The sequence below is a fragment of the Poromitra crassiceps genome, assembly GCF_964638095.1.
Source record: "Poromitra crassiceps genome assembly, chromosome: 11".
In the NCBI taxonomy this organism is placed as follows: domain Eukaryota; kingdom Metazoa; phylum Chordata; class Actinopteri; order Beryciformes; family Melamphaidae; genus Poromitra; species Poromitra crassiceps.
In genome coordinates this window covers 26,786,167-26,813,123 of record NC_139643.1, presented here as the reverse complement: position 1 = coordinate 26,813,123, position 26,957 = coordinate 26,786,167, and the positions used below count along the sequence as shown (strand labels likewise).

The following is a 26,957-nucleotide window of genomic DNA, read 5'->3' as shown; positions in this document are numbered from 1 at the left end:
ACTATAGTGATGTGACTTAGCTAACTGTAGCGGGTTCAGGAAACCTATTGTAGCAAGCTCAGTCTAGAGGCAACAGACATCACCGAATCCCACAACATGAAACGATATGGCTGTCATTAGAGGCTGGAAGTGTGGCTCACCTGTGTAACTGGCACGCTTAGACCCAGGTGTGGTGTAACTGGCACGCTTAGACCCAGGTGGGGTGTAACTGGCACGCTTAGACCCAGGTGGGGTGTAACTGGCACGCTTAAGGTCCTTGCACATAGAGTCCGTTTTTTCGTCCGAAATGACGCACGAAAAAAATAAAAATACGACCTCATTTGTGTCAATCATCATTGACACACCGAGTCCGACAATTACGTCCGTCATTTAAGTTTTCGGACGAGGTTCGATTTTCTGCGTTTTTCCGCATCCATGAAATCGTTTTGACAGGTGTTTGACCACCCAGAGCTGCCGTAGTGTTGCTATTCACATGAAAAATGGCATCTGAGAAGTTAATTCAGTTCGTCTCCCAGCACAAAGCATTTTATGGCAAAGCAGGAATACAGAGATTCGGAATTAAAAGACAGAATGTGCCGGGTGATTGCAGACCAGCTTGGAATGCGGGACGCGGTGTGTGTGTGTGTGTGTGTGTGTGTGTGTGTGTGTGTGTGTGTGTGTGTGTGTGTGTGTGTGTGTGTGTGTGGGAAGGGGGGGGGGGGGAGGAGAGAGACAGAGAGCCACACAGACACACTGCCAGTTGTGGATCAATAGGATCGCGGTAGTTTTCTTTTCGTTGCGAATCTTCGCAACGAATATTGGATAATTAACGCATCGGACTCAGTGGGCAAGGTATCTGTGCGTGACGTGTTTTTTTCGGATGACGGATTAAAAAAACGCAGCGAACAATTCGGACTCTGTGTGCAAGAACCTTTAGTCCCAGGTGTGGTGTCGGCCTTCTCTGGGCAGCTCAGTCGGTGGGAAGGGGGGTGGATGGTGTTCATCAGTGTCGAGACACCATCCTATTCATGAAGACGCTTCACACGACATAACTGAGAAATAACATTTATAGAAAGGAAACGAAAAGGGGGGAAGCCCACAAGAGACGCAGTCTCTCTTCTTCTGTATGGAGGACACATCAAGAATCTCCCGATGGCCGCTTCCGGGCACGCTATATCTGTTCCAGTAACCTCACATCTTGAGCCAACCCCCCTCCTCACTAATGACAGCCAGAAATAGCAAATAATATATACGACGTATAACAATTAATATGACCATATCTATGAGAGAGGGTAGCGGACCGTAACAATACAGTATGTGCCTAATAAATCTGATCTTGGTCTGGGAAGTGAAAACTGAAGTCCATTGTGTGCCACTTACAATGTTCGTGTAGGCGACGTGGTCACAGCTCACAGGACTCCGAAGCAATATTTATGTTGGGGGAGCCAACGTCCATGGCTAGTGGCTACGCTACATACAGTAGCTAACGGTAAACAATGGCAGATAGACCAGAACCAAGGGATCTCTTTCAACCCCCCAAAAAATGTCTGAAGTCATCAGTGTGGGAGCATTTCAGCTACAGAAAGGACGACCAGGCGGGTGTTCAAGATGACGGCTCTCCAATGTACAAAACCTGCCGAAAAGCAGTCGCAACTCCAACACCTTAACCTATTTGAACATCTGCGTGATCGCCCATTCAGCTTTACACGCCGAACTAGTGAATGCACTAAGTAGCTGAGCAAAATAACATTAGATGATTAAAAATGAACAATAATAAAACTAAAAGGCATGGATGACAGTTGATGAAAACACTCAAGTTTATTACCCACATTTGTTATATTTCCCCTAAAGAAGAAAATACACAAACTGGACAAAAAAGTAATATAGTCATCAAAAGAGCCTTGCAGACAGATCCTGCAGCCTTTGACTATGTTTTGTCCAAAGGGAAATACTGCCATGAATGTTTAAACGAAAGAGGTAGCTGATATTTCATTCCAAAGAGAGATACAGTCAGACTTTTCTTTTTTTTTTTGGACTGTAATATTTTGGTTACTGTATTATTTGTTTTCCGAAAGGCAGCAACTGTTAAGAATTGTGGGGGAAATACAATAAACCCTCTATTTAAAGAATGCTCATGTGATTTTTTTATACCTCCATAATAATAATTGTGAAACCGTGATAATCGTGTTTTTTTTCTCAGACTATAATCGTACATAAAAATGTTATAATTGTTGCATCCCTAACTGCGACCTGTGTGAACAGCAGGTGGTGATCTTGTTTAGGAAGAAATTAAGTCGAGGGAAAGAGACACAGAGAGGTGACAGAGGGGTGATGCCTTTATAGGAGAGGGAAAAAATAAGAAAAAAACCCCACTGAAGCAGGAAGCTGTGAATTAATGAGGCAAAGAGAGTTCATATGACTGCTGCTGTAGTTCATTTCCAGAAGAACTCAAAGGGAGCTGTCAAACTGGAAAACAATGTCTGTGTGTGTGTGTGTGTGTGTGTTCAAGAGAGAGCGAGGATCAGACTGTTTTTCTCTGTGAGTGGACAGTTTTAGAACAAAAAGTTGTGTTTGTGTGTGTGTGTGTGTGTGTGTGTGTGTCTGTGTCTGTGTGTCTGTGCCCTTTCTACAATCTGCAATGCAGAAAGACTTTCAGTACTGAGGCATGTTTAACTCTGTATGGGACAACGCTGCTGTGATCACTTTGCTCTCTGTGTGGCATGTTTGTTTGTGTGTGTGTGTGTGTGTGTGTGTGTTTGTGTGGTCATAATCACAGTATGAGAGAAATCCATTGAGATGTATTTGCAGTGTGTACAATAAGCTAGCGTCTGCCTGCATCCATGCCTCATGAGTTAAAGAGTGTGTGTGTGTGTGTGTGTGTGTGTGTGTGTGTGTGTGTGTGTGTGTGTGTGTGCGCGCGCGTGCGTGTGTGCGTGCGTGTGTGCATGCCTGCATGCGTGTGCAGGTGCACACGTGTCTTCCTGTCGCAAACCATACTGCTTTTTAGACCAGAGGATGCGCTAGTGCAGCGACCGGGACACGTACCCCCAATCCGGCTTCCCACCCCCAGACACAGCCAATCGTGCCTGTATGGACACCCGACCAAGCCGGATGTAACACGGGGGTGCGAGCCTGCGACCCTCGTGTTCGTAGGCAGGGAATCTACCGCTAGCTCTTTAGACATTTTATCCGTGAACTCCTCCACCTGGTCTGTGGTATCTAGATATGACTGCCCCAGCAGGGAACACGGAGACACAAATCGCTTTCCTTCAGAAATACATGCGGAGGGCTTTTAACTATTTCTGCTGACAGACAGAATCCCACCATTCATCATGTCCTCTCAACACCTAACCCCCGTCCGCATCCAAGCCTCCAAGCGCTATCACGGCTATAAGTATACAGCAGACTTGGCTAACAAGCTACAGCTCTGTGCGTCTCATCTTCCCCATAAAAGCTATTTACAAACCTTGCCGTTCCTTGAACTTGGACACCTGCAGGGGGAACTCGCGGTGTCAGCCATGAATTCAAATGGTGTTGCATTTTCTCTTAATTCAGTTGTATTTATAAGCTCAGGACTCACAGAAAACCAGATATTTTTCTGTGAGTCAGAGTCAACATTTGAGCGGAAATCGGATCAGGTGTCAAAGAACTCCACAGAGGCAGAGAAACAGCGCTGTTTAAAGTGACCAGTGACCTTCTTACAGCCCAATATCCTTGACAATGTTCAAATGTAATCCTTTACACCTCAGCCTGAGGGCCGGGTACTGGAGAGAGAGAGGGAGGGAGGGATAAAGAGAGAGAGGGATAGAGAGAGAGAGGAGTGTGTGTGTGTGTGTGTGTGTGTGAGAGAGAGAGAAAGAGGGAGGGATAGAGAGAGAATAGAGTGTGTGTGTGTGTGTGTGTGTGTGTGTGTGTGTGTGTGTGTGTGTGTGTGTGTGTGAGTGTGTGTGTGTGAGAGAGAGAGGGATGGATAAAGAGAGAGAGAGGGAGTGAGAGAGGAGTGTGTGTGTGTGAGGGAGGGAGAGAGAGGGATGGATAAAGAGAGAGGGAGCAAGAGGAGTGTGTGTGTGTGTGTGTGTGTAGGTTCATGTGCACTGGTGTGTGTCAAGTGCAAGTGGAGCAGGAGCTCGCTCAATTGAGGCTGAACTAAATGTAATTTATCCTTTCTTTCTCTGCGAGCTGCAGACAAACACAGATTCCCCTTCATATGAGTACCACTACACTGCCTTCATATGAGTAGGACTACACTGCCTCCATATGAGTACCACTACACTGCCTTCATATGAGTACCACTACACTGCCTTCATATGAGTACTACTACACTGCCTCCATATGAGTACCACTACACTGCCTCCATATGAGTAGGACTACACATATGAGCACAACACTGGAGTAGTCATATGAAGTACTCAGATGAAGGCAGTGTAGTAGTAATCATATAAAGGCAGTGTAGTGGTACTCAGATGAAGGCAGTGTAGTCCTACTCATATGAATCAATCAATCAATCAATCAATCAATCAATCAATCATTTTTAATAAAATGTGAAGGCAGTGTAGTGGTACTCATATGAAAGCAGTGTAGTGGTACTCATATGAAGGCAGTGTAGTGGTACTCATATGAAGGCAGTGTAGTGGTACTCATATGAAGGCAGTGTAGTGGTACTCATATGAAGGTAGTGTAGTGGTACTCATATGAAGGCAGTGTAGTGGTACTCATATGAAGTCAGTGTAGTAGTACTCATATGAAGGCAGTGTAGTGGTACTCATATGAAAGCAGTGTAGTGGTACTCATATGAAGGCAGTGTAGTGGTACTCATATGAAGGCAGTGTAGTGGTACTCATATGAAGGCAGTGTAGTGGTGCTCATATGAAGGTAGTGTAGTGGTACTCATATGAAGGCAGTGTAGTGGTACTCATATGAAGGCAGTGTAGTGGTACTCATATGAAGGCAGTGTAGTGGTACTCATATGAAGGTAGTGTAGTGGTACTCATATGAAGGCAGTGTAGTGGTACTCATATGAAGGCAGTGTAGTGGTGCTCATATGAAGGCAGTGTAGTAGTACTCATATGAAGGTAGTGTAGTGGTACTCATATCTCATATGAAGGCAGTGTAGTGGTGCTCATATGAAGGCAGTGTAGTGGTACTCATATGAAGGCAGTGTAGTGGTACTCATATGAAGGCAGTGTAGTCCTACTCATATTCATATGAGTACCACTACACTGCCTTCATATCTATGTGGGCATCACATTTGACATAGGATTGACTTGGAGACACAGTGATCACAAACACGAGAGAGAAAATTGGAAGAATGTGAGTGGCTGTGGTCCATATGGATTGCATCCTGCTGGCTCAGTGGGCTAAGGAGAATACTATGGACTTGGGACACCGTGGGTTTGACAGCTAACCATCTGTGTCACATGCCATTCACTCCCACTCTGTCCCCTCTTCCACTCCACTGTAGATAACAAAGTAGAAATGCCATGAGATACTGTACACTAGAGGAGACTTGGGGACAGAGACTGTCATGTGTTGACAAATGTAAGCCAAATTTTGCCAGCCAGCATTTTCCACATTAGCTGACAGTGTTGATGCACCGTAGACAACAGACTGGAGGCGGTGCATGATGGAGATAAGGTCATGTTTTGGCTATTAAGTGTCATGATTTGTAATTTTGTGCCAATAGTTGGCTTCAAATGGAAATGGACACAGCAGCTTAATGACTTTTAAATGAGGCATTACAGTTTGAATTCATCACTCGGAGGTCAGACACAGAATGATAATTCACAACCATCGACTTCTCTCTCTGTCTCCTTCCTTGTCTCTCTTGTCTCTAGTCCTCTTTGGTCAGTTTGTGTTGTTCCAGACGTCTCTCAATGATGTGGTGGAAATCTACGATGGACCCACTCAGCAGAATACGCTGCTGTCTTCTCTCTCTGGGTCTCACTCTGGTAAATATGGACGGATGAATGGATGGATAGATAGATAGATCACAAAGTTCACCACTCAAGCCCTAACACCTCCCCCCTCTCTCTCTCTCTGTATCTAGGTGAGTCTCTCCCTCTGAGTTCTGGTAACCAGATCACCATAAAGTTCACCACAGTCGGCCCAGAAACCGCTAAAGGATTCCACTTCGTCTACCAAGGTCAGTCAAACGCAGTGGAAGGCACCATCAATAGTACACTCCTGTCAAAGGAAAACCTTATGTAACCCTATAGAGTATATAAACCTTATGGCCACACAATCACCTTACAGGAATCAAAAACAGACTGGTGGAGAGTACTAAATAGGTTTCACAGGCCCCCAGGGTGGCAGAACTAACTCCATGAAGTAAAGTATAAACTTAACTTAAGTAATTTGACCTTGATAACAAAGTTTTTCCACAATAGCAGTGAATTGTATGTATGTGTAGAAATTGTTGTTACCCCAAACCCTTTGCTTTCAATTTATATATCACAGTTGTTATTATCTGGTGGCCATTTTGGGCACATATTTGGTTTAATTTAATTGGGGATGCATAAATTCACAAAGGACAGAAACTGTGATAGGGGAACAATTAATTGAAGTGGTAAACCACTAACATTGACATGTTTTAATTCATTTTAATTTAATGTGTTTGTCTTGCAGCTGTACCGCGGACCAGTTCCACCCAGTGCAGTTCAGTCCCCGAGCCGCGGTTTGGGAAGCGTCTTGGCAATGACTTTGCAGCAGGCTCCTCAGTGCAGTTTGAGTGTAACCCAGGCTACGTTCTGCATGGCTCCACCGCCATACGGTGTGAGAGTGTACCGGACAACCTGGCGCAATGGAATGACTCCTTGCCGACATGTATAGGTAAATATAAAGACACCTTGCCGACATGTATAGGTAAATATAACGACACCTTGCCGACATGTATAGGTAAATATAAAGACACCTTGCCGACATGTATAGGTAAATATAAAGACACCTTGCTGACATGTATAGGTAAATATAAAGACACCTTGCCGACATGTATAGGTACTGTAAATTTAACGACACATTGCCGACATGTATAGGTAAATATAACGACACCTTGCTGACATGTATAGGTAAATATAAAGACACCTTGCTGACATGTATAGGTAAATATAACGACACCTTGCCGACATGTATAGGTAAATATAATGACACCTTGCTGACATGTATACATGTATGTAAATATAAAGACAGCTTGCTGACATGTATAGGTAAATATAACGACACCTTGCTGACATGTATAGGTAAATATAATGACACCTTGCTGACATGTATAGGTACATATAAAGACACCTTGCTGACATGTATAGGTAAATATAACGACATCTTGCTGACATGTATAGGTAAATATAATGACACCTTGCTGACATGTATAGGTAAATATAACGACACCTTGCCGACATGTATAGGTAAATATAATGACACCTTGCTGACATGTATACATGTATGTAAATATAAAGACACCTTGCTGACATGTATAGGTAAATATAACGACACCTTGCTGACATGTATAGGTAAATATAATGACACCTTGCTGACATGTATAGGTAAATATAAAGACACCTTGCTGACATGTATAGGTAAATATAAAGACACCTTGCTGACATGTATAGGTACATATAAAGACACCTTGCTGACATGTATAGGTAAATATAACGACATCTTGCTGACATGTATAGGTAAATATAAAGACACCTTGCTGACATGTATAGGTAAATATAAAGACACCTTGCTGACATGTATAGGTAAATATAACGACATCTTGCTGACATGTATAGGTAAATATAACGACATCTTGCTGACATGTATAGGTAAATATAATGACACCTTGCTGACATGTATAGGTAAATATAATGACACCTTGCTGACATGTATAGGTAAATATAACGACACCTTGCTGACATGTATAGGTAAATATAACGACACCTTGCCGACATGTATAGGTAAATATAACGACACCTTGCCGACATGTATAGGTAAATATAAAGACACCTTGCCGACATGTATAGGTAAATATAAAGACACCTTGCTGACATGTATAGGTAAATATAATGACACCTTGCTGACATGTATAGGTAAATATAAAGACACCTTGCTGACATGTATAGGTAAATATAAAGACACCTTGCTGACATGTATAGGTAAATATAACGACATCTTGCTGACATGTATAGGTAAATATAATGACACCTTGCCGACATGTATAGGTAAATATAACGACATCTTGCTGACATGTATAGGTAAATATAATGACACCTTGCTGACATGTATAGGTAAATATAAAGACACCTTGCCGACATGTATAGGTAAATATAATGACACCTTGCCGACATGTATAGGTAAATATAATGACACCTTGCCGACATGTATAGGTAAATATAATGACACCTTGCTGACATGTATAGGTAAATATAAAGACACCTTGCTGACATGTATAGGTAAATATAATGACATCTTGCTGACATGTATAGGTAAATATAACGACATCTTGCTGACATGTATAGGTAAATATAATGACACCTTGCTGACATGTATAGGTAAATATAATGACACCTTGCTGACATGTATATGTAAATATAACGACACCTTGCCGACATGTATAGGTAAATATAAAGACACCTTGCTGACATGTATAGGTAAATATAATGACACCTTGCTGACATGTATAGGTAAATATAAAGACACCTTGCTGACATGTATAGGTAAATATAATGACACCTTGCTGACATGTATAGGTAAATATAAAGACACCTTGCTGACATGTATAGGTAAATATAAAGACACCTTGCTGACATGTATAGGTAAATATAACGACACCTTGCTGAAATGTATAGGTAAATATAACGACACCTTGCCGACATGTATAGGTAAATATAACGACACCTTGCCGACATGTATAGGTAAATATAAAGACACCTTGCCGACATGTATAGGTAAATATAAAGACACCTTGCTGACATGTATAGGTAAATATAATGACACCTTGCCGACATGTATAGGTAAATATAAAGACACCTTGCCGACATGTATAGGTAAATATAAAGACACCTTGCTGACATGTATAGGTAAATATAACGACACCTTGCCGACATGTATAGGTAAATATAACGACACCTTGCTGACATGTATAGGTAAATATAAAGACACCTTGCTGACATGTATAGGTAAATATAAAGACACCTTGCCGACATGTATAGGTAAATATAACGACACCTTGCCGACATGTATAGGTAAATATAACGACACCTTGCCGACATGTATAGGTAAATATAACGACATCTTGCTGACATGTATAGGTAAATATAATGACACCTTGCTGACATGTATAGGTAAATATAACGACACCTTGCCGACATGTATAGGTAAATATAATGACACCTTGCTGACATGTATACATGTATGTAAATATAACGACACCTTGCTGACATGTATAGGTAAATATAATGACACCTTGCTGACATGTATAGGTAAATATAAAGACACCTTGCTGACATGTATAGGTAAATATAAAGACACCTTGCTGACATGTATAGGTACATATAAAGACACCTTGCTGACATGTATAGGTAAATATAACGACATCTTGCTGACATGTATAGGTAAATATAAAGACACCTTGCTGACATGTATAGGTAAATATAAAGACACCTTGCTGACATGTATAGGTAAATATAACGACATCTTGCTGACATGTATAGGTAAATATAACGACATCTTGCTGACATGTATAGGTAAATATAATGACACCTTGCTGACATGTATAGGTAAATATAATGACACCTTGCTGACATGTATAGGTAAATATAATGACACCTTGCTGACATGTATAGGTAAATATAACGACACCTTGCTGACATGTATAGGTAAATATAACGACACCTTGCCGACATGTATAGGTAAATATAACGACACCTTGCCGACATGTATAGGTAAATATAAAGACACCTTGCCGACATGTATAGGTAAATATAAAGACACCTTGCTGACATGTATAGGTAAATATAACGACACCTTGCTGACATGTATAGGTAAATATAACGACACCTTGCCGACATGTATAGGTAAATATAACGACACCTTGCCGACATGTATAGGTAAATATAAAGACACCTTGCCGACATGTATAGGTAAATATAAAGACACCTTGCTGACATGTATAGGTAAATATAAAGACACCTTGCTGACATGTATAGGTAAATATAACGACATCTTGCTGACATGTATAGGTAAATATAATGACACCTTGCCGACATGTATAGGTAAATATAACGACATCTTGCTGACATGTATAGGTAAATATAATGACACCTTGCTGACATGTATAGGTAAATATAAAGACACCTTGCCGACATGTATAGGTAAATATAATGACACCTTGCCGACATGTATAGGTAAATATAATGACACCTTGCCGACATGTATAGGTAAATATAATGACACCTTGCTGACATGTATAGGTAAATATAAAGACACCTTGCTGACATGTATAGGTAAATATAATGACATCTTGCTGACATGTATAGGTAAATATAACGACATCTTGCTGACATGTATAGGTAAATATAATGACACCTTGCTGACATGTATAGGTAAATATAATGACACCTTGCTGACATGTATATGTAAATATAACGACACCTTGCCGACATGTATAGGTAAATATAAAGACACCTTGCTGACATGTATAGGTAAATATAATGACACCTTGCTGACATGTATAGGTAAATATAAAGACACCTTGCTGACATGTATAGGTAAATATAATGACACCTTGCTGACATGTATAGGTAAATATAAAGACACCTTGCTGACATGTATAGGTAAATATAAAGACACCTTGCTGACATGTATAGGTAAATATAACGACACCTTGCCGAAATGTATAGGTAAATATAACGACACCTTGCCGACATGTATAGGTAAATATAACGACACCTTGCCGACATGTATAGGTAAATATAAAGACACCTTGCCGACATGTATAGGTAAATATAAAGACACCTTGCTGACATGTATAGGTAAATATAATGACACCTTGCCGACATGTATAGGTAAATATAAAGACACCTTGCCGACATGTATAGGTAAATATAAAGACACCTTGCTGACATGTATAGGTAAATATAACGACACCTTGCCGACATGTATAGGTAAATATAACGACACCTTGCTGACATGTATAGGTAAATATAAAGACACCTTGCTGACATGTATAGGTAAATATAAAGACACCTTGCCGACATGTATAGGTAAATATAACGACACCTTGCCGACATGTATAGGTAAATATAACGACACCTTGCCGACATGTATAGGTAAATATAACGACATCTTGCCGACATGTATAGGTAAATATAAAGACACCTTGCTGACATGTATAGGTAAATATAACGACATCTTGCCGACATGTATAGGTAAATATAAACCCAAGTGCAAAAAAAGCCAACACACTGGGTTGGTGACTAATGTAACCTCCCGTCCCTGTCTTGCTGTAGCTCTCTGTGGGAATGACACACACACACGCGCACACACACACACACACACACACACACACACAAACAAACACAAACGCACACACACACACACACACACACACACACACACACGCACACACACACACACACACAAACACTGTAAACTTTCTCCTCGCTTCTTCCCTCGCAAACTGTCTGCTCACTATTCCCTCTCTCCCCCTCCCTCTCTCTCCCCCTCCCTCTCTCTCTCTCGCTGCCTCTCTCTCTCGCTCTCTCTCTCAGTTCCCTGTGGGGGTGCGCTGACGTCTCGTCGTGGTACCATCCTGTCGCCTGGCTACCCAGAGCCGTATGACAACAACCAGAACTGTGTTTGGAAGGTCTCTGTTCCAGAAGGGGCTGGAATACAGGTAACGCCCATTCCACTGCTTCCCATGGATGTATTAAAGAGCTGGATAAGAGATTGAAAATGGCCGCCCATTCATTCGAACAGAAGCTGCGTGAAGCAAATTGAAGCTCATATTCTTCCTGGTTTTACTTCCATGATGTGCGGCCCACGGTCATGTGAACTGCACATGTCTGCTTACCTATTCCCACCTGGAGAAATACCCATGAGCGAGTTATCATGTCGAGAGCCATAGAGAGAGAGGGCTTTGAGTGACACCCAGAACATTTTTCACAGAGTTTTACAGCTGATTCTTGCCCCATGTAAGTGGACGGGAAAAACTCTTTTTAGGCCGCAGGGCATCACGTGACTTGCAATACCGAGCTTGGCCACCATGTTCAATTTGTTTCAAGGCTGAAACCTGGCACCTGGCCTGGGGGCTGCTGCTACCTGTTTGATCTACCTATCACTGGCTCGGATGCTGAGCGGGCAGGATGTCAGAGAAGATACGATCGGTTTGGATGGATGAATGGTTGGATGTTTGGTGAGATAGAGGGACCATCCAGAGATGAGTGGATAGGATCTAAATGTAAGAGATAATGCCTGATGATTGTGGGGAAGCGAAACCGTTTTCACGGACATTACAAAGGCAAAGATGCCTCCGACACAAAGTGGAGTCTGTCACTGTTTAACATACACATCAGAACATGTTTTCCCTTTACAGAATAGCTTGTCCCAAACCACCATTACTCTCTTTCTCGGTCAATTCAAATATTCTTTATTGTCAAAAAATACACCAAGCTCACACATCTTATTTGTGGTTGTTTGTTGTTTATTGACAGTTTTATTGAACATTACTATGAGGAACCCTCTGGTGTCATATTGTTTCAGCCCCTTTACCAGATTGGGGGAGTTTGTAGAATAGACAATCATACCAAATGCAATCAAAGGCCAATTCGAATGTTTTATTGAAGACAACAAAACAAGTGAAAAAAATCAATAACATATTTCCCCCCAAATATCTCTCTCTCTCTCTCTCTCTTTCAATTCAATTCAATTCAGTTCAGTTCAAGGAGATTTATTGAGATAAATGAGATAGAAATAAAGTTAAATAAAATCAAATAAACTGTGTATTATATACATTCATCACATAGAATACGGTATGTCTGTACAGTAGAATATGTCTGGACAGTAACAACAATACCAGTGAAGAAAAGCAAAGGTTAAAGAAGTTTACAGAGTTGATGTGTTTCTTAGAGTATGGCCTGACATCACATACTGTACTGAGCACAGGCTTCTACTTTTTCAACATTTTCTCCAAGCAGGATATACAGTTTTTTGTTGATACTGAGATTTTGAAAGTTCTCTATTTCAGAGATTTTGGAAAAGTCTGTGTTCCTGATGTGTTCATACTTGGTACAGGAGAAAAGTAAGTGTTCTTTACTTTCTATTTCTCCTGAGTCGCAGGGCACACACTCTTCTCTTGGCAGCCAGGTTCTTCTGTGCCTCCTGTGTCTATACAGTAGCTAGCTTGTCTCTACGTCACTGAGTCTGCACATCGTCAGCAGCTTCCTTTGTCTGGGCTGTTTGTTTCTGATACTGGGCCAAATTGTAATTTGTTTTAAGGATTTGGAAGCATTCGTTTTTGTTTGTATGTTGTGATTTATTTTTGCCAATAGTGATCATTTCTTCTTTGTGTTTTATTTTTTCTTCTTTTTGTTGGAATTTTGTAAATGGTGGTTGTGTGTCAGTATTTCCAAGCCATCTCTCTCTGGGTGTCTCCTCCAGTGTGTCAGTGTGGTATATCTCTCTCTGGGTGTCTCCTCCAGTGTGTCAGTCCGGTATCTCTCTCTGGGTGTCTCCTCCAGTGTGTCAGTGTGGTATATCTCTCTCTGGGTGTCTCCTCCAGTGTCTCAGTGTGGTATGTCTCTCTCTGGGTGTCTCCTCCAGTGTGTCAGTGTGGTATGTCTCTCTCTGGGTGTCTCCTCCAGTGTCTCAGTGTGTTATGTCTCTCTCTGGGTGTCTCCTCCAGTGTGTCAGTGTGGTATCTCTCTCTCTGGGTGTCTCCTCCAGTGTGTCAGTGTGGTATATCTCTCTCTGGGTGTCTCCTCCAGTGTCTCAATGTGGTATGTCTCTCTCTGGGTGTCTCCTCCAGTGTGTCAGTGTGGTATATCTCTCTGGGTGTCTCCTCCAGTGTGTCAGTGCGGTATCTCTCTCTGGGTGTCTCCTCCAGTGTGTCAGTGTGGTATATCTCTCTGGATGTCTCCTCCAATGTGTCAGTGCAGTATGTCTGTCTCTGGGTGTCTCCTCCAGTGTGTCAGTGCGGTATATCTCTCTCTGGGTGTCTCCTCCAGTGTGTCAGTGTGGTATCTCTCTCTCTGGGTGTCTCCTCCAGTGTGTCAGTGTGGTATATCTCTCTCTGGGTGTCTCCTCCAGTGTCTCAGTGTGGTATATCTCTCTCTGGGTGTCTCCTCCAGTGTGTCAGTGTGGTATATCTCTCTCTGGGTGTCTCCTCCAGTGTGTCAGTGCGGTATATCTCTCTCTGGGTGTCTCCTCCAGTGTGTCAGTGTGGTATCTCTCTCTCTGGGTGTCTCCTCCAGTGTGTCAGTGTGGTATATCTCTCTCTGGGTGTCTCCTCCAGTGTCTCAGTGTGGTATATCTCTCTCTGGGTGTCTCCTCCAGTGTGTCAGTGTGGTATATCTCTCTCTGGGTGTCTCCTCCAGTGTGTCAGTGCGGTATCTCTCTCTGGGTGTCTCCTCCAGTGTGTCAGTGCGGTATATCTCTCTCTGGGTGTCTCCTCCAGTGTGTCAGTGTGGTATATCTCTCTCTGGGTGTCTCCTCCAGTGTGTCAGTGCGGTATCTCTCTCTGGGTGTCTCCTCCAGTGTGTCAGTGTGGTATATCTCTCTCTGGGTGTCTCCTCCAGTGTGTCAGTGCGGTATCTCTCTCTGGGTGTCTCCTCCAGTGTGTCAGTGCGGTATATCTCTCTCTGGGTGTCTCCTCCAGTGTGTCAGTGCGGTATATCTCTCTCTGGGTGTCTCCTCCAGTGTGTCAGTGCGGTATATCTCTCTCTGGGTGTCTCCTCCAGTGTGTCAGTGTGGTATATCTCTCTCTGGGTGTCTCCTCCAGTGTGTCAGTGTGGTATATCTCTCTCTGGGTGTCTCCTCCAGTGTGTCAGTGCGGTATATCTCTCTCTGGGTGTCTCCTCCAGTGTCTCAGTGTGGTATCTCTATCTCTGGGTGTCTCCTCCAGTGTGTCAGTGCGGTATGTCTCTCTCTGGGTGTCTCCTCCAGTGTGTCAGTGTGGTATCTCTCTCTGGGTGTCTCCTCCAGTGTCTCAGTGTGGTATGTCTCTCTCTGGGTGTCTCCTCCAGTGTGTCAGTGTGGTATATCTCTCTCTGGGTGTCTCCTCCAGTGTGTCAGTGCGGTATCTCTCTCTGGGTGTCTCCTCCAGTGTGTCAGTGCGGTATATCTCTCTCTGGGTGTCTCCTCCAGTGTGTCAGTGTGGTATATCTCTCTCTGGGTGTCTCCTCCAGTGTGTCAGTGTGGTATCTCTCTCTGGGTGTCTCCTCCAGTGTGTCAGTGCGGTATATCTCTCTCTGGGTGTCTCCTCCAGTGTGTCAGTGTGGTATATCTCTCTCTGGGTGTCTCCTCCAGTGTGTCAGTGTGGTATATCTCTCTCTGGGTGTCTCCTCCAGTGTGTCAGTGTGGTATATCTCTCTCTGGGTGTCTCCTCCAGTGTGGTATTGTGGGGAAACTCTGAGCCGCTGTGTACCAGGTGGCTCCAGAACTTACAGCAGCTGCTCTTTCCTCTATACTAGATTATCAGGCCGCTGCAGCCTGATAAAGTAGTTTGGTGGGCCTCCGGCTCGGGGTACCGGTGTCGGTAGGTAGGTATTGTGTCGTATCAGTATGGGTATCGGTGTCGGTAGTGGTATCGGTATAGTTATGGGTGTTGGCATGGGTATGGGTGTCTGCATTGGTTTTGGTATGGGTAGGTATCGTTTGGCCCGGGCCCTTGGCCAAGCCCAATGTCATGTCCGGGTATCGGTATCGGTAGGTGGTCCTGACTATGTCACGGGTATCGGTATCGGTAGGTATCGGTCAGCCCAGGCCTTCGTCGATGTCACAGCCCCGCCTGCACACCCACCTAGGCAATTGTATTATAAGGAAGGATGTACTAGCAGAGGCAATCTCCTCTGTTTCTCTGCACACCTGATATGTTTTTGCAGAATTCCAACTCTCTCTCTCTCTGTCTCTCTCTCTCTCTCTCTCTCTCTCTCTCTCTCTCTCTTTCTTCTCTCTCTTTCCCCCTCTCTCTTTATATCTCTCTTCTCTCTCTCTCTCTCTCTCTCTCAGATACAAGTGGTGAGTTTTGCTACAGAGCATAACTGGGACTCTCTGGATTTCTACGATGGAGGTGACAACCACGCCCCAAGACTAGGCAGCTACTCTGGTAACCCGTTGTTTCAGTATCTTTTGGAGAGCTAGCGTGACGTTTACGGAGATGTTGTGGTCAATAACACCATGGCTATCAAAGCACCTGCAATGTTTGCCATTTACAAAAGAGTCTCCATTAGCACATGATCTTCTGTATCATTTCATAAGAATCATTGAGGAGAAACGGCTCAGATGTGTCATGGAGGGATACAAAAAACACAGCACATAGCCTGTGCCCAGACAAAAAACACAGCACATAGCCTGTGCCCAGACAAATAACACAGCACATAGCCTGTGCCCAGACAAAAAACACAGCACATAGCCTGTGCCCAGACAAAAAACACAGCACATAGCCTGTGCCCAGACAAAAAACACAGCACATAGCCTGTGCCCAGACAAATAACACAGCACATAGCCTGTGCCCAGACAAATAACACAGCACATAGCCTGTGCCCAGACAAGTAACACAGCACATAGCCTGTGCCCAGACAAAAAACACAGCACATAGCCTGTGCCCAGACAAATAACACAGCACATAGCCTGTGCCCAGACAAATAACACAGCACATAGCCTGTGCCCAGACAACGTAGGATAGACCTTTTCAGAGAAAAGTTATATGAAATGGATAGCTCATAGCTGCAATTACTTTGGTAGTGAGATTGAGTCCACCTCAGGGGGTGTTCTTAAATCAACTATACTGAGATGGCCTGCCTCATAGCGGTACAGGACTGGTTAGAATGGTGTGTATCGGTTGAAAGAATTTGCATCGACGACCACCCACACAAACATACTGTACATAACATAAGAAAAATTGGGGGGGGGGGGGAATGAGCATAGCAGACATACTGTAACCTTGACGCAAACGAGACTTGACAAGCAAATGCAACTCAAAAAAAATTAATCATATTTGCCATTGCACATTTGTCAGTGTTTGTATTTTGAGCTCTGCCTTGATGTTGATAAAAATGTTAATTAGAAATTAACTGGTTCCATGCTTGCGTCTCCCAGCAGGGGCTGAGGAACACGCCCACAGACACCTGCTTGTTTATCCCACCTTCCTTCAAAGACATATGGGGAAGTTTCGTAGCATACTGTAGCTAGGATTGGATTTTTTTCTAATCAACCAGGACTTGTCAAAAACATGCTAATTGCAAAAGTGAAATACTGCTAAATGTTCCCTCAATGTACCACACAATGTTCTCACCTTCATCTTTTTAATTGACTTTCATGGAAAGAGCAGGTGTTATTTTCGAAATTACTTCTAACCGTTCTAATTGATCAAATACCAACAATATAACAATTAAAGCAATGCAAGTATAACTGGCCATTTATGCGCGGCACTAAAAGCAGTGGCGCGCATGAATCCAGCTGGAGCAGGAGCCTGGCCATTCACACCAGAAGCACCAGAAGTTTTGCTCCGCGCCGGTCACAACTTGTACTGACTTCCTGCCTGGCTGTAGGCTGCAGGCCGCGGCCGGTGTGACCGGTGTGATCTGTTAACAAGGGCACGGACATTAAACTGCCTGCGCTTCCAGACGCTTCTTTTGACGTAACTTTTTTTTTTTTACTTTTACGGCGTGGGCGCCAGGCCAAGCCGTCTAGAAGAGGGTTTGTCCATCTGTCTATCTGTCTGATTGTCTGTCCCCACAAAAGTAGACCAAACACACACACACACACACACACACACACACACACACACACACACACACACACACACACACACACACACAAAGTCCAACACACTTCACACTGCCCACTGTCTTGTCCCCCCCAACATAACGGATGAGATTTTTTTCTAGAATGTGAACATGTAGCAGAGGAGCTGCTCAATACAGTACTGTTCACAAATCTACTACGGTAATTCATTCTCTTCACAACAGGCTATTTTATTGCATCCTAAATTTAGATCCAGAAGAATATCTCGCTACCTTTCATAAGTTTTCCTGGCATAGAGACACTGCAGAGCGCGTCATCATTCAGAAACCACGCCCAAAACGGGGGGAAACAAACCCCTCCCCCCCCAATCCTGGCGTTCTCCTATGTCGCGTGCATGGTCGGATGTTGCACACAAAGATCATATATACGGAAGTTGAACACTCCAACTTACCTCCTTGACAGCTAGATCCACATTTTTCTTCTCGCCAATTCTCAATGGCTTCCTTGTTTTGCTCGGGAGTGCAAAAAAAACTTTAATTGACGATTTTGTACATTTGTTGTCTGCGCAGCCCCACCACACAACAGCTTTTAGCTATGTTTAATTCAAGGAAAATGGCGCTGGTGTTTGGGAGTGAATGGAACGCTTTCCCCCGTGATGGGCGTGGCCTATTTCATGCAGTGTCTCTATGCCTGTCATTCATGAATATCCAAATAAACACCATCATGTTATGTACATCCAAATAAGCTTTGCCCACAACTCATTGGCCCTCTTTGAAAAGTCAAAATTCTCCACAAGTGGCTAATATTAGAAGCTGTTGTTAATGCCTTTACAGTCACTTTTTGAAGCTAAGCCAAGACATTGACATTTCCACAGAGAAGGAAGCTCAGAGTAGGTTCATGTTGCTTTACATTACCGTGCAACACTACGCTGTTCTGGAAGGCCTTCGCACAATTACACTGTTGAACTTTTCCAGCATTGCTTGCTTCAGTAATATGCTATCATTTTTCACTTGCTACTTTCCCTTGCCATGCTAAGTAGGTCAAGCCAACATTTGAAAAGTGGTTTCAAATGAAAACAGACGCCTCAAATAATAGTAATCCCTCTCTCTCCCTCCCGAAGAAATACTTGACAAACTAAAGAAAGTGAAAATGTCACTTTGTTGTTGTCTATGCTGCCGGGTGACTAAAGATGATTTGCTCTCAAACCTCCGTTGAATTATGAGAAAATGTGATCAAGGTTGTTCTGCTGCTCTCTTCCAGGCACCACCATCCCCCCCCTGCTGAATAGTACATCCAACAACCTCTATCTCAGCTTCAGCTCTGATATCAGCGTCTCCGCTGCTGGCTTTCACCTGGAATATACAGGTAGTGTGTTTGTTTCCAGCTGGCTTTCACCTGGAATATACAGGTAGTGTGTTTGTTTCCAGCTGGTCTTTATGCTATGTTTATCCTCCTATTAGAGCTGAACAGTCACGTGACGTCTCCTGGCCCCGGAAGTGGGTTTCCCATTCATTTTCTCCATAGACATTTAGAAAAATCCTTATATATAACGAGTTTTTAGGCTGGAACCAAGCCAACCTGTGACCTACTGACCGTAAAACATTTCACTTTGAGCAAGAACAAAAAACAACAAGCGTGATTTATTTGTTGTTGCTCCAACTGAAATGTTTTATGGTCACTCACGATTCAGTAGGTCATGGGGTTGGCTTGGTTCCAGACGTCAAACTTTTTTCCAAAATGTCTATGGAGAAAATGAATGGGGAAACTCACTTCCGGGGGGCAAGAGATGTCACGTGACTGTTCAGTTTTATTAATCCTACATAATGTACATGTATGACACATTCTGATCATGTTTCCCCCCCCAGCTATTGGGCTGGAGTCATGTCCAGAGCCCCAGACTCCAAACTATGGGATCAGACAGGGCGACAGATATATGGTGGGGGATGTCGTACAGTTTTCATGTGAACAAGGATACTCTCTTCAGGTACAAAATATCATATATCATCTTGTAGAAATGTATATTGTGACAGACAGCGGCACAAATGTATGCTGGGAGATGTCCAGTTCGGTAGCAGAGAGATACATTACAGCAAAGTGGCAGTTGTTTGCACCCCAACTGGCAGAAAGGCATCTGGAACAATGAAAAGTCACTCAGCCACTCTCCTCTTTGTACTGTATCCTCCGGCTCTGTTGCTTAAGGAATCAAACCAAGAGCTATTCACACAGCGAATGCAGAGAGAACGCCCGCTCTCGGGTGGTTGACCCAACTCTTACTGAACGTACAGCTCTGGTGTGGTTTCAAAGCTCCTGAATAATGTATGTCTCTAGTGTTGTCTGCCCACTGCCCAGCTTCTGTACACTGTAGGTTGGCTCACCTTCAAGGTTGCCATATGGAAATGCATGAATAGTATTGTTCAGTAGACAAAATGATTACCGTAAGTAAAGGATAAGTCCTTTATTTAATGTACTGGTAACTAGTGATTAAGCAGCACCCTACTCTGGTCTGTTAGTACAGAGTCCCTTTCTTCTTCTGTATGATAATGGATCTTTCCCCCCACAGGGCAACGCCCACATCACCTGCATGCCTGGACCTGTGAGGAGATGGAACTATCCTGTACCACTATGCCTTGGTAGGTACAGTACTCTCTATCTCTCTCTCTCTCTCTCTCTCTCTTATTCCAGGGCTTCTAACATTGATAGGGAAAAACCACACCGCAGTTATGAATACTGATGTCAACAAGACAATAATAATGATTTATTTGCTATTCAATTTCATTGCTGGCCAAATGACAATGCCATATGACTCTCCTGCTCTGACCCTCTCCCCCTCTCTCTCTCTCTCTCTCTCTCTCTCTCTCTCTCTCACACACACACACACACACCAGGGCCGTAGCCAGGGTTCCGAAATAGGGGAGGTCCAGCAAGGGGAGGCGGATCAAAAATAATTGAGTTTTTTTTTTCCCTTTTTAAGCCATATTTAGAGTAATATATCATTTTAAATCAACATTAGGATTATACTGTTGTGATGTCATTATTCAGTATATTCTCTTTCATGTCACCACCTGCTCAGCTCTCCTGTCAACATAATTGTAACTAACAAACACAAACTGTTTTAGCCAAATTCATATCAAAATGACACCTACAAACACAGGTACACAACCCAAGCCGTACACAACACACAAAGTCATCATCGATAATAAAAAAAACATACAGAGGGACATTTATTTATTCCTGATAGGAACGATTGAAAAATAAAATAAAATATATTATGTTGTTTTTAACTTTACACCACCTCTTTTTGTTACTTATTGGGTCATGAAACTGAAACCATGCATATAGCCACCTGCATACCTGACTTCGGGAGCTTGGCAATTGGCATCATGCATGATTAGCCAGTAGCATCCCAACGTGTCACACAGGTAACATTACTTAAGAGACAGACTAGACACTTACTTTCTTGGTTGTTGCTAAAAAATCTGTCAGTGTCACTCACTGTCTGTCGTTCACTCGCTCACTGTTCACTCGCTCGCTCACCTTCAATTATCTCGCCAGGCAGACAGACAGTCATCACTCACCAGCATGCTGCTGCTCTCTCGGAATCAAGTTACCGCGGACGCGGCGTCAGATGACTTCCTGCCTGACCTGCCTTTCGTTTCAAAATAAAAGCGATCCCGTGTTTTTCATGCTTTTCCATGCAGATTGTTTTATATAAAAAAAAAAAAATGTTTTTTTTTTTTTTTTTTCCCTCTGAAATATTAGGGGAGGTCCGGACCTCCCCGTCCTCATAGCTAGCTACGGCCCTGACACACACACAAAAATGATCTTACTGCAATGCATTTCGGCCTGGATCTTCTAAGATGTGCTCCGACCTTCACTGCTAAAGAAATGGCGCAGGCAGCTGTCTCCGATGCTTACGGTGTCACTTCTTGCTAAGTGGCCATTTGATCTATTGATATGTTCCAGCTTTGAACATGATGCAAAGCTCACTCTGATATATGTTTCTGCTTTTAACATGATGTGGATGCAGTGATTCTCCAACAAACATACACAGTGTGCTAAAGCACTGAGGCAAACTAAGCAAAATCCTAGACACACATCTAGTAGCACAATGGTAACGTGATAAAGAAGCATACTTTTTTTTAAATCTCAGTGTTTGTGTATTTAATTCAAAACAAGGCAAAACGTCAGGTTGAAGATACTTAAGTCTCAATAATGATTGTCATTTAAAAGGAGAAGCGTTGTACTTCTGCTTTTGATGTGGTGCTGCTTCCAACACTGAACCAATATTCTCCTTTTTCTTTTTTGTGCGTGCGTGCGTGTGCGTGTGTGTGTGTGTGTGTGTGTGTGTGTGTGTGTGTGTGTGTGTGTGTGTGTGTGTGTGTGTGTGTGCGTGCGTGCGTGCGTGCGTGCGTGCGTGCGTGTGTGTGCGTGTGCGTGTGCGTGTGCGCGTGCGCGTGCGCGTGCGCGTGCGCGTGCGTGTGCGTGCGTGTGTGTGCGTGTGTGTGTGTGTGTGTGCGCCTGTGTGTGTGCGTCTGTGTGCGTGTGTGTGTGTGTGCGTGTGTGCGTGTGTGTGTGTGTGTGTGTGTGTCTCCAGCCCAGTGTGGTGGATTGATGACTGATGTGAGTGGAGTAATTCTAAGTCCTGGTTACCCCGGCAACTATCCCAGTGGATTAGACTGCACATGGACAGTCAACTTACCTGTCGGCTTCGGTAAGAAACGCAACTCGGCACAGTTTGGGCAGAAATTGTGTGGGTTCTCAGTGGGTCTGACTGTCTATTTATATATCTATCTATATCTATACACAGTATAATATGTGCCGCAGTCATAAGATAGAAAAGTCAGGACAGTCAGTCAGTCAGTCAGTCAGTCAGTCAGTCAGTCAGTCAGTCATGGACGTTTAGTGAGTTTAGTGGTTAAAGGGCCGTAGCTAGCGATAGGAAGGTGGTAGAGAGACAGGATTCGAGGGGTTGGTAGGATTAGTGACTAGGGAAGGGAGGGAGGGAAAGGTGGTGCTGTGGTCTAAAAGCTTTGCACTTGTTCTTTATCTATTTCCCTCATTACATGATATCCGTTACTTATTGATTGACTCGCTCATTCACTTAATCACTCAATTAATGAGTCAATCACTCAAGTCTTTGTCTGACCTGAGCCGTGTTCAATTCACACTGTTCAATCTCAGCTGTTATCGAGTCAAGCAGGAATGACCTATTTGTGTAGGCCAAACCACTTCCCTGCACTTCCGGTTCTTTCGTCTCAAAGTCAATGGGATTTTTGCATGTGGATTTTGGTTAAATCCCTGAAATAAGGTCTGTGGGGTTTTTTTTTTCCAAGATTATTTTTTGGGCATTTTGCCTTTATTTAGATAGGACAGTAGGCAGACATGAAAGGTGGGGAGAGAGAGGGGATGACATGCAGCAAAACCTCAGATTCGAACCCGCAATGCCCGCCGAAGGACTGAGCCTCCGTGGTACGCGTGTTCAGTAAGATAATCCTCACAAATGAGGACTTATGACGTTTGAAGCATAAATGTGATTTCTTTTTTTTATCGTGATTTTCGGGAAAACGCTTCAAAAGTCACAAAAATGGTCCTCATTTGTGAAGGGTATCTTGCTGAACACGAAGTTCGTCATTTCATAAACATTTGTTAACCACAGACCTTATTTCAGTCATTTAACGAAATCCCCATACAAAAATCCCATTGACTTTTAGACAAGGGAACCGAAAGTGCTAACATCCAGATCTTCCAGAGTCATTCTTGCGGTGCTCTATTGTCAGCCCATTGTCCATTGCTGTTTGCTGTGAATAACATAAGCCATGTGCTTTTGTAGGTATCCATCTCCAGTGTCTGAACTTCTCCACCGAAGCAATCCATGACTACTTAGAGATCCGCAGTGGAACGCTGGAGACCGGCTCAGTCATTGACAGGTTCAGCGGACCAGTCATCCCCAAACCTCTGTTCAGCACCACCCACCAGACCAGCTTCTTCTTCCACAGCGACTATTCACAGAACAAACCAGGGTTCCACATGACATATCAAGGTATAAATATAACTATCAGCACCACCCACCAGACTAGCTTCTTCTTCCATAGTGACTATTCACAGAACAAACCAGGGTTCCACATCACATATCAAGGTATCAATATGACTACTGTCACTACTAGTCTTAAGGCTACATCTTCTTTCACAGTGACAACACAGCTGGGTCATTTACTTATTAGTAAAAAACACAACAGAAACACAGCAGCAGTCTGACGTCTCTTCATAGCCTGGACGTCATGCTTGGCTAAAAACAGCAACTGTTGACAACTTGGAAACTTTGTTGCTAGATTTAGAGATTTCTCTGGCTGTGACTTTGTTTCTCAGAAGTGACAAGTGACTAGCTACTTTTTTCAGACCATGGGGGAAAATGTCCCCAAAGAATTTGGCAAACAAATTCAGATTGGCTACAGGTCCCCATTTTCATGCTAATTTCAGTGATGAAATTGGTATTATATTTCATCCTAACTGGCCTTTAAAAGAGCTTGAGAAGTCTTAACTTTACTTTGGCAAAACTTCAAGATACCCTGATATTGGCTGATCCCACTCATAGCCTATGCAAATTAGCCTACAGTATGAATGTCATCTGTCACCTCACAGGCGCACCACCAAAGACACATTCAAACTTAGAAAGAACCTGACTACAGTTTAGCTCTTGTAACTTTGAATGTGAAAAGTCTCAGTGACTTTTAGGTTGAATGGCAGACTTATCAGATTTAATTTGAAAGTACTATATCAGATGAACCCAGAAAGGGACTACATTCCGTGGTGTGGAAGTTGCATTTTCCTTGCTTCGCAAACCAATGCTAACTATAGCTAGCGATTATTTTATTTATTTTTTCATTGCAGAATCAAAATACACCACAACAAATAATGAAATGCATTACAGAGAAACCCCAAAAAGCAAAAAAAAATCTCTATTAGAGTTGGACATAGTTAAGTCAAGTCAAGTTTATTTGTATAGCACATTTCATACACAGAGGCAATTCAAAGTGCTTCACATAAAATGGTTGACAGGAAAATAAAAGAATAAAAGAAGAGAATAAAATGGACATTTAAAAGCATCACAACACAACTTTAAAAAAGAGTATAAAAAGTGCATTAAGCAACAGGCGCAGCAGTTGCAAAAAGAGCTAAAAACATATAGAGGACTCATTGGGTTTGCATAATAGAATAAATCAATTTATCTATATTTAGTCCCCCGACATCATGACTATATAAGAAACATGACTACACACACATAAAACTCAGGTCTAGGTACGGTGTCCTCTTTTAAGCTTCCCATACGCGTGCGTCCCTCCTGACGCATCACCTCACCCTCTTGTGAGTATATCCGTATTACGTGGGTGTAAGGGATGATTGTTAAAGACAATCATCCCTATTTATTTTACCATTAGATACAGAATCTGTTATTTGTGCTACAAAATTATGTCATGGATGAGAGCCCAATCTTAGAGCAGGGTATTGTTACCAGTTAGTTGGTCCTAACCAGTCTCTTTGACCCAAACCTACAGCTGTGGGAGGTGTAGCTCGATAGGCTAGTCTGGGACGGCCTTTGCTATGTTTCACCCGTTTCAACTGAAACACATTGTTGCCACGCATTGGCAAGGCCCTGACTCAGGGCCCCGACTTGCCAATACCAATGCGCCCCAAGTCACGGCCCCGACTGACGCGTGAGCGTTACGGTACCCGGCCCCTTTCCTCTCACTATGACAGTATCAAAAATACAAACTAGTAAATTATCAAAATAAAGCAAACACACAGTTAAAATAAGCGCTAATTTGTAATTTGGTCTTACCAGGCCAAAAGTCCATGAATAACAAGAAAAATGGCAGAAAAGGGCTAGACTGAATGGTCTCGCAATGCATGCTGGGAGGGCGAGGATGCATGGAGGCGGCCCTCCCCACGACGGGGGCACGCTCTGGTGGACAAACAACGTGATGACGCCATAGTCAAAACAAAATCTGCACGTGCATCACTACTGAATTAGGTCCCAAGATGCTTTTGAAACGGGCCCCCAGATGCCTAGGCCCGCGTCCCTGAGGCTAGTGCTCCATAGCTTAAGCTTGATAAAGATTTTTTTTTTTTATGTTTTCAGCATTATCCAGTAGAGCACTTTGAAATTACATCTCAAAGATTTGTCTACTTCTCTTGTCATAGGTTGTATCTTGACTAACTTGTATACCTGTATTATTTGATTTAGTGGTGATTCCTATGGCTGAGTCATTTTGATTTACCATTTCCATGTGTTGTTGCTCATTTTGATTGTAAAATTGTTCCCATGTCTGAACTGCCATTTTGATTTGTTGTTCAATTACTGGCTGTTTTTATTGGTTGTTCAATGCCTGAATGGTTGTATATATTTATGGCTGATTTTATTTCCTGTTCAGTATGATTGCAGTGCACCCTCACAAGACAATTGCACGTATCATTTACCTACTGCTGCCGTTCTTGGACATTTACTGACTGGTCCTGTGTTGTCGTTAACTATCCCCCTTAATTAACATTTTGATGGCTTATTATCTGTCCAGCCTACCAGCTCCAGAGTTGTCCGGACCCTCGGCCCTTTCGGAACGGCATTGTGATCGGCACAGATTTCAGCGTTGGGATGACGGTGTCGTTTGAATGTCTACCTGGCTATTCTCTGATTGGAGAGGCTTCACTGACGTGTTTACATGGAATCAGCAGGAACTGGAACCACCCATTACCACGCTGTGAAGGTAATACAGCTGTGGATATCACCAAGTATTACTATGTACTAGTTCTGATACCTGTTGGAGCATGCAGTGTGTGTGTTTATGCGCGCGCGCGCGCGCGTGTGTGTGTGTGTGTGTGTGTGTGTGTGTGTGTGTGCGTGCGTGCGTGCGTGCATGTGTGTGTGTCAGACCTGCTGGCTGCTGTGGGTAATCCTATGATTAATTGGCCGCTTTTGGCCATTTAATTGGTACGGTACAGAGGAAAATGCAACAGAGAGACACACTGTACATGAGAACATAGAT

The 26,957-nt window shown here is 43.2% G+C and overlaps 1 protein-coding gene across 1 annotated transcript in view; it reads left to right on the top strand.

The window, feature by feature from the left end:
* Positions 1–26,957, top strand: part of LOC310784937 (CUB and sushi domain-containing protein 3-like) — a gene marked incomplete at both ends in the record, with an annotated part of 585,231 nt that overhangs the window by 486,303 nt on the left and 71,971 nt on the right. Inside the window, 11 exons of the mRNA XM_083645959.1 lie at positions 5,814–5,927; positions 6,026–6,121; positions 6,604–6,807; positions 11,727–11,851; positions 16,183–16,279; positions 19,180–19,284; positions 19,785–19,903; positions 20,480–20,549; positions 22,514–22,630; positions 23,750–23,959; positions 26,490–26,678. Of these exons, the coding sequence (XP_083502085.1) occupies positions 5,814–5,927; positions 6,026–6,121; positions 6,604–6,807; positions 11,727–11,851; positions 16,183–16,279; positions 19,180–19,284; positions 19,785–19,903; positions 20,480–20,549; positions 22,514–22,630; positions 23,750–23,959; positions 26,490–26,678 (1,446 nt within the window). The remainder of the gene's footprint in view (positions 1–5,813; positions 5,928–6,025; positions 6,122–6,603; positions 6,808–11,726; positions 11,852–16,182; positions 16,280–19,179; positions 19,285–19,784; positions 19,904–20,479; positions 20,550–22,513; positions 22,631–23,749; positions 23,960–26,489; positions 26,679–26,957) is intronic.